General features: G+C 41.8%; 1 protein-coding gene across 1 annotated transcript in view; it reads left to right on the forward strand.

The window, feature by feature from the left end:
- hs6st1a (heparan sulfate 6-O-sulfotransferase 1a) overlaps window positions 1–11,367 on the forward strand; it is a 63,376-nt gene extending 52,009 nt beyond the window's left edge. The window contains exons 2-4 of the mRNA XM_004082491.5: window positions 1,697–1,919; window positions 3,881–4,129; window positions 7,842–11,367. Of these exons, the coding sequence (XP_004082539.1) occupies window positions 1,697–1,919; window positions 3,881–4,129; window positions 7,842–8,162 (793 nt within the window). The 3' untranslated portion in view covers window positions 8,163–11,367. The remainder of the gene's footprint in view (window positions 1–1,696; window positions 1,920–3,880; window positions 4,130–7,841) is intronic.
- Window positions 11,368–11,991: the final 624 nt, after the last annotated feature.

The following is an 11,991-nucleotide window of genomic DNA, read 5'->3' on the forward strand; positions in this document are numbered from 1 at the left end:
TTGCTCAGACACACAGCAGGAGCACACACACACACACACACACACCCACACACACACACACACACACACACACATCACACTTCTGGGAGTGTTCCTGTTAATGTCATCAGAGGAATCTCCATAATGCACCTCGGTCCCCTGCAGACTTCACATCGACCCGCTTTTCATAAGATAGGGGCAAGATTGGAGGTGAAGGGAGAGATTTTGGGTTAACACCGATGGGATTTGGAGTTTAGGAACTCGTATTTATGGCTGTGATCCCCCTGCTGTCGCTGGGATTGAAGAAGCGTTTGGTTTGTTGCCTGGGACCACCCAGCTGCCGCTGGATTGAAGGTTTATCCTCCTGATTGTCCACGATTCCCCTGCTGCTTCTTGATTCGTTTCATCTTCTCGGATCTGTGTGTTTGCTTCACCCATTGATGAATTTCTGCTTTTACTGTACAGCATCTGCTCAGCACTGCTAGGTTTAGGATTTAGCACTTGTGTTTGTCCAGGATCTGCTTGACTAATGCTGGATTTGGTTGGACTTTGGCTTTTTTTTTTTTTTTATTATCCAGACGGTGCCACTGTTTGCTTGACACTTTGGGCTTTACATCCTCCCAGCAACCGCTCTGCTCTCGCCGGGCGCTTTGTCACGTGAAGCCAAAGATTTAGCGATGAAAGCGGAGAGACAGTGTGTGAATTTGAGGCCGGCTTGTGCGAACCAGGCGGTTTTGTGGAGTCCTGTCAGCAGCGCACAAAAACTCCCTCTGCAAACATTCCTGTGACATGTTGCAAACAGCAGAGCGTGTTTGCCCGTGTGTGTGTGTGTGTGCTTTCCCTCTTTAACCGGCGTGTGTCTGCTGCACCGACGAGTCCGTGCGCGGCTTTCAGGTGGGCTGGCATCACATAGTCACACGTGCACGTGTAAGTGTGGCGTTAATGAGGGTGTGTTGATTGATTAGACTTCATTAATTAGTTGTAGTGTGAAGGCCTGAAAAGGTTTTCTGCTCAAGCGGGAGTGTCCCCACTAAAACACTGAGCTATGCAATGCAGCAGGACCGGTACTTAACAGCCAAAGCCAGTGGTAAAGTCAGCGACAGGCCTCATACGCGGAGTGTAAAGCGTGAGGAAAGATGTTTACTGTGAGCGGGAGACGTAAGGATGTTTGCAGTGTGGAGTTGCGTGTCGCAGAGGCAGATGTGCTTGTGCCAGCAGTTTCTCTTCCGGCAGATTGTGTCCTGAACTTTGTTCCCTCTCCTCCTCCTCCTCATGTTTCTTTTCTCATTTGCGCATCACAGATCTGCTTTTCATAAACCAATATAACATCGCTCAGAGGAGTACCTTTGTCTTTTGCTCTGACATGTAAGGATGTAGATCTGACTCTGTAAAGCATTGCAGATACTGCCACCCCATGGTTGTGATTGGAATTACATGTGGTTAAGAGATTTGTTTTTTTTTTCTCTGCTACAATTTTTGACTTGCATTTCTCATCTCTATGGAGCAACTTGATCTGTGCAGACTTATTGATTTTGCGAAACTGCAATGTAATTAACCCTGAGCTTAAGTCTTTCGATTGGATTGAGTTAGCATGTATTACTCCTCTTACTGAAATGTTAAATATACATCACTTGAACTTTTCATTTTAATCAGCGTCATTTTTAATCTTTGCTCTCTTCCCTTCTGTCTCTCTTGTCCTCCCTTTGCCCCCAAACAGGAAGTTTTACTACATCACTCTCCTAAGGGACCCCGTGTCCCGCTACCTCAGCGAGTGGAGGCACGTGCAGCGAGGGGCCACGTGGAAAACGTCACTGCACATGTGCGATGGACGGACCCCGACCCTAGAAGAGCTGCCCTCCTGTTACGAGGGCTCCGATTGGTCGGGGTGCACTCTGCAGCAGTTCATGGACTGTCCGTACAACCTGGCCAACAACCGGCAGGTATAATTTCACCTGCAGTCCGGTCTGGTTTATGCCGATGTGCTCACTTTAAACAGTATTTTTGGAAGTATATCCGGCTTCAGTGTCATACCTTATTCTCAATAATGAATTTAAAGAATGCATTCTTTTTCCCGGGTGCTCATAAAAACTCGTTTTGAACTTAACTTAAGTAAGAAAAAGGAACATTAAAAAGATGCACACTTGTCCAGATAACACTCTCACACAGGTAGAAGTTTGCCTGCTGGCCATAAATCCAGCCTGACTCGCATCTTTTTTATTTCTTCCTCACCATCTCCTAGTTTCTCACCTCACTGTGTCCACCAGCTTATCTTCATCTGAGCCTGAAGCTCCAATTATTGAGAGTCCCTGACTTATATATGACACCAGCACTCGAAACTTAATGCATCCTGAAGGACCAGCAAGTTCAACGTGTTCTCTTGGGAATTTAAATCAGCTGTTTCTGTTCCTGTTTCTTCACTGTTCTTTGAGAAAAGTCCGTCATGACAAAATTTGTTGTTTTCAAAGCAGCATTAACAGAAAACTAGGTTGTTTTTGTGCACTTTGGGGATTGGGGATGTAAAGAGTCCTCACATAATGTGATAATGATGATTAGATGGTGGGAAGACAGTTTTTTTTACATTCAATTCAATATTTTTGGATCACATTTCTGAATTTCTTGCTAGAAAATGCAACTCTTAAAGCTGAGGTGCTCATTGTTTAATCGTCATAATTACTGTAGAAAAGTTGCAGGTTAAATGAGATTTTCAGTGTTTTTCCATTTTGGTGAGTTATTTGTCAAAACCTATTTGACATTATTTGATGTCCACTGAATATCTTGAATTTCTTGCGCAGCCTTGCATAAGTTTATTCATCTTTTGATATATTGCTAAAGCGTTCCCAGTGGTCTTTGAATTATGATTGTGCCATTTTGAGCCAAAATTTAAAAAAAATCAGTTGTTTTCTAGGACATAGTTTTTGCAGAGCAGCATTAGTTTATTAGAAAGTTGCCTCTGAGTTGAGGGCGGGACCATTGGTACAGAGCAACCCCGCCCCCTTTCCCTTTCTGTTGCTGGGTGGAGCAGAGCAGGAAGCTTGTTGCCCACTCAGCATATTTTTTACATCTCAAATACGCTCTTTTTTTAAATAGAATTTTTTTCATCTGCTCCTGAATCACAACGATTTTGGGTTATACATTTTTAACCCAAAATTTTCTTTATGTATGTCCTCCATTATCAGAAAAATGTCACAAGAACATGACAAACACCAAAAACATTTTCATCCCAGTAGGTCTTTAAGCTTTGATGAATTTAGAACTTTTGTTTGTTGATGGACACTGTGCTCAGTGGGCGTGTCGTCTGTGTGGCGTGACTGACGCTAGTGTTTAAGAGCGTTTATTTTTTTCCTGAGAGCCAGTCTTTTGACCGTTCAATGTCTTTAGTTTCTCCACCAACGCAGTATATAAAGGAATACAAATACTAATTAACCCTAACCAAGGAAGTGATTTGGTTTCATAGGGTCTTAATAATAATAATAAGTCAACAATTCTCAAAATGTGAAAATTTTCTTCAAATAAAAAAAAAAAGTGTCAAACATTCTTATAAGAAAAAATCCAATTCACTTAGACAAGTTCTCTCAAACTAAGATCATTTTGCTACTGAAAAACTTTTTGTCAAGATTAATCTGCTTGCAGAACAGAAAATAAGACCTTTTTTTTGCTGGAGGGGTTCTGTGTGCAGAAGCAGAGGGGTTTGCTCATATACCAGGATTTGTTGCAACTAAGGCAATTAATTAGAGAAATTAGGATATGAATTGTTCATGTGACCTAGTGACAACTTGACACTTTTTACATCAATGTATCTATGTTTAGTTTTTATCTTCATATTTAAGGTAATTACATTTTGTTTGTTACATGTGTTAAACCTCTAGAACCTCTTTTGCTTCATTTTTTCCACGTTTCTCAGGTTCGTATGTTGGCAGACTTGAGTCTCGTCGGCTGCTACAACATGTCCACCGTCCCGGAGAAGAAGAGGTCCCAGCTCCTGCTGGAGTCGGCCAAGAAGAACCTGCGTGACATGGCCTTCTTCGGTCTGACGGAGTACCAGAGGAAAACCCAGTTTCTGTTTGAGCGCACCTTCAGGTTGCGCTTCATCAGGCCGTTCATGCAGTACAACAGCACCCGGGCTGCAGGCGTGGACCTGGATAACACCACGGTCAGTGCAATCAGGACCTGATTGCAGAGAGCTTGCATTTTATGTCCAGTTTCAGCTGCACTCCATTTATTTTACTTGTCCGAGAGAAATATGCTTTTTATTCAGTTGTTTAACAGTACCAATAACTCTACATAATTAGTTTCCATGAAGCCATTAGAGTCTGCAGAAGAATGGACTTTCTCCTCTTTTGTGAACTTCAGCGGCTGGTTGTTCCGGCAAAGAGCAGAGGGAGGCGTTCAAGTACTCCTCTGCAGCCACGTAAAGTTCGCCCTCTTTATCTAAACACACCAACTGAGTGGCTTTAATGTCGGGGCACGCATTTAAACTGAACGAATCCGTCACAGAATCACTGCTTTCCTCTGCTGGGAATAAATCAAAGCTTCACAGACCGTTACTCAAGCAACTTAAATAACTTCAGACGCACAAACTCAATTATAAACACTCTGTACCCAAGCAGTTAAATGGGTAGCCAACCACATCACAGCAGATCCCACTTATCTCCTGCAGATTCTCTTCCCACCAATTACCAGCATTTTCTGCAAAGTCAGATTCAAGCCAAGTTTGCATAAAATCCCCTTCCCTTATTTTCCAGCTGCAGCCTGTTGTTTTCACATCAACTCATCCTGTAGTTGGTTTTTTTCTGCAACACCTTAGAAGGCACACAACAGATCTCGTTTCTGGATTTTATTCCAAATTTTAAGAGAAATTGACATGTTGAAGGGAAAATCAATGTCCGCCCCCCTAAAAAAATGAAATCATTTTTGAAGAAAAGCTTCTAAATTCAAAACAGGAAGATATACCAAGAGTGTGCAGTGCTTTTAAAAAAAAATAAGCTTCAAACAGGTTTTTCACACTTTGATTTGTTCAGTGTAGAAGTTCTTAAGCTCAGTTTCCTGCAAAAAAGGAAAAAAAAACCAGCAGTGCACAGCATCTTCTGATTTACACACCAAAACCATTCACTCTGAGAGGAGATGAAATGTGGGCAGAGGTATTATTACAAAAAAAAGGGTCCTTTCCTAAAGTCTTAGAGACTTATTTAAAAAAATGTAAATGAATCTTTTTTTTTAAAAAAAGCTTGATATTGTGCCATTGAATATCATCTTTAATCTATTTTAAATTGGTTCCCAGTGGCAGTTTTCCGTGAACATAGTTTCTGCAGAGCGGCAGGAGTTCATTAGAACGAAGCAAGCCGCACCCTTTTCCTGTCACCCATCTGTTTAGCTCCTAGCACCTCCAAGCTACTACTGGCGTTCAACAAAAATGGCGAGCAATGTCGGAGCTATCCAGCTGAACAGGTTTATAGCCAGATGCCAGGTCAGACGAGGAAAACCAAGACGTCCATGGATGCATCAGTGGATGCATCAGAAAGGAGCTTGAGGCCCACCCATCTTATTTTCTACATCACAGATACGATCTTTTTCTGTGTAATTTTTTTGTCTGCTCCTGATTCACAATGATTTTAAACGAAGAAATTATCTTAATTTTTTTTAAATATATATATATGTCCTTCATCATCAGAGAAAAACCACAAGAACATGTTAAAAACACAGTTTTCATCGTAGTGGGACTTTAAGATAAAAAAAAAACTTTCCAGTTTCAGTTTTTTTGATTTTCACTGCTCCTCCAGGCTCAAAGATCCAGTGAGTTTTTTTCTGATTGAAACTGGCCTCTGAGAGACCTGATGGGCGCTCTTTGATAGTCGAAGCCTTTGAGCTGTCTGGCTTCTTGCTGTCCTTCCTGCTGCTGATCACAATCTCTTATTAGCCTCCACACATCATGTCTCTTCCTTCTGTTGTCGCGTGCAAATGCTATCCAGCACTCGGCGGCCGATTTCAAAGGGATTCTCCTAATTAAACACATTTCCCTCATCCTGCTGGATTCCCTTACTGCAGCTCTGCACTCCAATAAAGCCAGCTGCGTCGCACTAGCAAATGTGAAACGCTTTTCTGTTGTCTCTACCGCTCTAATCTCTCCGTTCCATCTCTTTTCATGCATTTCTGTGCCTCTGCTCTGCCAGGAGTCTGCAGCATTGTGGTTTTGTTTTGTCCACAGTCAAGGACAGCCAACCTCGTGTTCTTTATAAAACCAAAAGGTTTTTTTTTTTTGTTTTTCTTTTACGGTTGCTTCGGAGTATTTTTTCTATATTTTTTTGAAGCTCAGATGGCTTTTGGGAAAAAATCTTGGGTTCAGTATTCCTAACGTTACCTATTTTAGGATCGTGCTGAAGTGATGAGCGTCTTTCCAGGGAAAATCATCTCAGGCTTTGTAGCGTGACCGCAGCAGCTGTTGTTTCCACATAAACGCTTAAGAGGGAATCAATTTATCAAGCAAATTATATTTAACCATTGTGATATCTGATAATGTCCCCCATGTCATTGTCTAATCATCCGCCCAATTTTTTTTTGCAGCAGATTGCTGTTAGGCTGCAGTTTGGGCAGACTTTCAGCTCATTTAGTTTTTACAGGCTTTTTGCTTTTATAGGATAATAGCTCATGTAAAACAGCTTTTTATGTCATAAAGTTTATTTAAAAACACATAGCTTTTGTTTCTTTTCCACAGAAACATCATATATTGAATAAAACGTGTAAGGAACTGGTGGTGAGGACGCAAAATGCAGGAGACGGGCTCGGTGGCAGAAACTCAAACATTTAATCAATAAACTTGAACAAGCAAAACCCGTGGCAAACCAAAGCGATGACAGTAGATGACCCGACAATGACAAACTAAAAACTAGAGACTTACATACACACAGGATAATTAACTCAAATCAAGACAGCTGTGGATAGTTACCAACCTAAACCTCACACCTTTAAATTGTATTAAATTGGCATTGTGTTGATCATGATTCATTTTTTAAACGGACCTTTTTGACGTGAAACTGTCTGATAGTAAATGTCACCCAAGCTGTAAAAGGAAACATAACCCACACGATGCAGGAGGTAAGAACTGGTTAATCCATCCTCACCTGTGTCTGATGCAAACAAGCAAACTCAGTAAGACTTTCTTTGTCAAAACTGCATTAGTTGTATAAAGCGTCGCACTGAAGGGGGATGAAACTGATCTGACATGGTTACTTTAGATTCATCTGAGAGTCAACAGTTTGTTTTGGAGACTTTGCTGCTTTGAAATGTGGCATCAGGGCCTTTACCCTTAAAGTTCCACTCCCATCATCTTTTGATTTATTGTAAAAACATTCCTATTGGTCCTTTTTAGGACTAATCAGAGAACCTGTCTCGTTTTCTAGGACATAGTTTCTGCAGAGCGGCGGGGGTTGATTAGAAATTTCTCCTCCGAGTTGTGGGCGGAACTGTTGATGTGTCACCAATCGTTCCCTGTTGCTGAGAGCTCTTTGTTTACAATTTTTCCTGCTAGCTTACAGCCCCATAAACCCCTACTCCAACATTACAGATGCAACAAAAATGAATACACAGATTTAGTCGTCTGAGTGGATGCGTCAAAATGGAGCGGAGACATTTTAAGCTTCATTTTCTTAATATACGTCTTTCATCGTGAGAAAAATGCCACAAGAACATGTTAGAACCACGATTTTCATTGGAGTGGCTCCAAAGATTGACTTAAAGGCTTTTCTCTCCAGTTGTTTTTGTCAATTGTGCTAATTGTTTTATTTTTAGTGGGTTTAATCTGTCTCATTTATTAATCCCTCCTTTTGTTTACACCCCATTCAACATGTCTTCTGCCACACCTTCGACAGATCCAGCGTATCGAGGAGCTGAACGAGCTGGACATGGAGCTCTACGACTACGCCAGAGACCTTTTCCAGCAGCGCTACCAGTTCACCCGGCAGCAGGAGAGGCGGCAGCAGCGCTTCAAGAGCCACATGCAGCAGAGCCACCAGGGCCTGGGCGTCAGCCTGTGGCCCTCCCGCAGCCAGCAGAACCTGGTGCTGACGTCGGAGGACAGTGAAGGGGGGAAGGAGGAGCGGGAGGAAGGCGAAGAGGGAGGAAGAACAGAGGAGGCGGGCAGCAGACTCCCCACCGAGGACTACATGAGCCAGATCATCAATCGCTGGTAGCAACAGAGAGAGGAGAAACAACAGACTTGCGTCTGTCGTGTGAATACAAGTACATGCAAGCGTCTGCATACAAGACCCAAAGGAATGATGGACGAATAAACGGACTTTCCAGAGAGTCCAGCTGTGGAAATCCAAGTGGGTTGCCATAGAAACCGAAGCCTGGTCAATTGCGTCAGCTCTCATTACCGAGGTTTGACCAGTTGTTGCGAGACCCATTTGCCCTTACCCCCCCTCTCTTTGCATTTCTCTGTCCATCATTACATCACTATTTTTGGGGGGGGGGGTCATTTTTAGACGATCCTGACAAACCAGGTCTCTTGCCTTCTCCTGAGTTCCTTCTCTGTGGCCCGATGTGGAACCTGAGAGACACTGAGAACAAGTCTGTGAATTCCCCAGTAATCCTCGCGCCGCAGCACAAAACAAAAAAAACCTGGGAAAGCCATGAAAGTGAGCTGATAGCTTTGAACAAATCGAAGGGTGGGAGAACACGAGAGACTCCGCCGGGAAAAGTTGGACTCAGTTGTTTAAGAGAAGCTTTTTGCTTTCATAAATCAGCCATTTCATCCCAGAAAATGCTTTGGCCCTGAAATAATCTCGTTTTTAAGGAGGATTTTAGTTTGTGCTTTGTTAAAAGCAGAATTGTAAAAACTCTAAAGACCAACGTTGCTGCCTAAATATTCCTTTTATTTCTGCTTTTTTTTTTAATTTGTTTTATAAGTCAAAAGGATTGGACGGATGAACAAATGAACGGACCATAGCCATTACTGAAGCCTTGCTTAGTGCGGCGGAGCTCGCCTGTGTTTCTGTTAAAGGTTTCCCAAAGCTACTGTTGCTTAACAAGTTCATCATTTCTCCTTTTTTTTTAAGGGGGTGGTCTTGATCCTGCAGAGAATGGCATCCAATTACAGTGCTGAGTCTCACATAGGTGCAGAGACATTAAAGGCAATGGGGGGGGTTCTGCAGTGGGTTGTTGCCAGGAACTGTGCAGCGAGAGCAGCAAGCGCTTTGGAAGCCTTAACTCAGACAAAAAGCTGGAGATTGGAGCTGCGGAACTACCGGTCACCATGGCAATGTGAGCTCTTAATGTAGTGGGTGGCCTTTTTAGCCCTTTTTTTTTCTTTTTTCTTAAACTGCATTTTAGAAGCTGCAGTCTCATAAAGTCTCCTCCCGACCTACAGAAAGGGCAAACACAGAAGCACTGGTGGCCTGTAGTTCATTAATGTGATCTGTCTTTTAGCTGGTTTCACTCTGACGAGCGAGGCAGCAGAGTGCCTCTTTGTTCTGGGATCATAGTCAAACGTAATTATTGCCAGATACTATGTCTGCATTATACTACAAGTAATTTCTCTTGACTACTTGTGAGTCCGTGTGTGAGTGTGTAAATAATCTGTACAGTATGCCTGTTGGGCATAAGTGTATGCCTTTGTAAATAGTGTGCCTGACTGACAGAGGATGTCTGCTGAGAGCGGCTGGTTTCATGACCAATTATCTTTTTCCTTTGGTTCTGTTTGCTGGTGGAGGCTGCACAACAAAGTTCCTCCAAAAGCAGCGATGCAAGCTAATAATTACCTCCCCTGTTTGTTCATTATTTTCTTATTTCTTCCAAAACCTCATCCATAACTTTGATTTATTTTTTTTATTTTTTATTTTTCCAGAAGTTTGCAGGTCTAAATTGACTCAGTTTTGATTTGGTCAAGCAGTTCTCCTTATGCAAACCTTCCAGGGAATTCCAGAACATCATTTTCTTTTTTGAATTTGTTACCCAGCTGCTCGTCTTATCTTCAAAAGTATTTATATTATCCCACAGGGGTCAACCTGTTTACTCAGACTGATAAATGTTTGCTCCGGGCAAAGCCAAAGTAAAGCTGTAGACCGTGCCAGGTGTTGGCAAAGATTGGCTAGCCGGTTTAGCCCGGGGTGAACATTTCCCTCACTTTTGCTGCAAATAGATCCCTATGATAACTGAGTAATCTGGTAACGCAACCTGTTTATTAGGAGACAAATCCAAAAAATAAAAGTAAAATTTTAGCGAATCGCAGAATGTGCAAAGTGATGAGATAAAAAAATTGTTTATCTTTGGCAGTTGGTCGGCATATAAGCTACAATAAAACAAAAAAAGTGACTTTTTTATTATAATTGCTTCAGACAAAGCCATTCATGCTACTGATGACCCATGATAGAGTATAAATTTAAGAGCTTCATTGTTGATTACATTTTTTTTTAACATTTACATTTTATGAGTCGCTGGAAAAGAGGCTGAATTAGATGCAACGAGGGAAACGATTCAGATTCAAAAGTGGATTTGAGTTGGATTCATTTCCCTCGATGCTTTTTAGCAACGGAGAGCAATAAAAAAAAAGTCAGCAAGCAAAGAAGGTAAAAGTGGGACAAGAAGAAGACAAAAAGGATCTAATTTAAACTGAATGTAGCCCAGGTCAGTGTCATCAGATGATGCATGCAACCTACTTCCTTTTTTCAGTCTTTTTTTTAAATGTATTTTTGCATCCTGTTGTCAAACTGCATATTCCTCAAAAAAAACAGCTATTGTATTTGAAACCCTCCAATCAACTTCTTTTTAAATCATTTAAAAGGGAGAAAAAAGATGGATGATGAGGGCTCATCCAGTTCTATGTCTCTAAAATAAATGAAACATTTTATAAGAACAGAGATACTCTCGTATTTAGACTGCATCAGTCCCACCCTCAATGTGTTTAGTTGAACTGAAGGCTTGAAACACCTCAATAACTTTAGTTTTTTAGAGTTAGGCTTACAGACGGTTGTGCTTAGACCCCAGAAACTTTAAATTATGGCGTTTTTACAAATCTGCTGTTCATGGCTATGATGTTTTCTTTTCAGCATTCCAGTTTCAGGTGATATAAAGATGCTAAATCCTGCTCCCGATCAGTGTTTGAAAGTAATAACACTCTCTGACTGATGCAGTAATGACACATTTAATGATTTAAAGTCATCACTGTGTGTATCTGGTGTCTTAAGCAATTCTTTTTGTGACAGTGAAGCCTTGCAGGTGTCACCAACTTCCTCCCTTTTTAATGATCTGTGAAGAGAGTGCGATAAAGATTTATGTTTTTGGATTTGTGTCGGGTCTGTCCCTGCTTTCTGCTGTATGAATCTCTCTGGGTTTGTTTCCTATGATTGCAAAAATGAAACCTAAAAACCACCAATTAAAATATTTCATTTTTACAGACTCGGCTGTGTCGTGCTTGTTTAATGCCTGGAGTTTTATGATGTCTCCTTGTTTTTTCCTCTGCCGGATGGAAAGCGCTTAGAAACGCTGAACTGTAGGAACCAGGAACATTTCATGGAGACGCTCTGTGATTGTTTTGACAACACGCGCAAAAGCTTTGCCCTTCAGGTTTCCACACTTCCATTAGCGGACCAGTCTGATACTCGGGGACATTTCTACCATCCACCCACGCCAATCGCAGGATTGTGACCCCATAAGGCAGCGGCTTCCTAATGACAGCCTCGCTCTCGTCAACTATAATGCAGTCTAATTCAATCTAGACATGCAGAATGCAACACAAAGCATGCATGTTTATTTATTACTCCCTGAACTTTATTGCAGGGGAAGGGGAACTGGTGCCTTTAACTTTGACCCCTTCAGCGAAGGTGGGAAAATAATTGACTTTGAAGGGATTTGGTTGGAGGCTGATGAAAAGAGGAAGGCGAGGCTGACGGGAGCAGCAGATGAAAAATCAAAGCGAAAAGAGTGTCTACTAATGTGAGAGAGAAGAGCTGTGCAGAGATGCAGTCCTCTCTTAGCTCAGGGTCGCTGTCATTTCAAGCACAAATGACAAAAAAAAAAAAA

Source organism: Oryzias latipes, chromosome 22 (assembly GCF_053564925.1).
Source record: "Oryzias latipes strain Hd-rR chromosome 22, Olatipes_Hd-rR_3.1".
Classification (NCBI taxonomy): Eukaryota; Metazoa; Chordata; class Actinopteri; order Beloniformes; family Adrianichthyidae; genus Oryzias; species Oryzias latipes.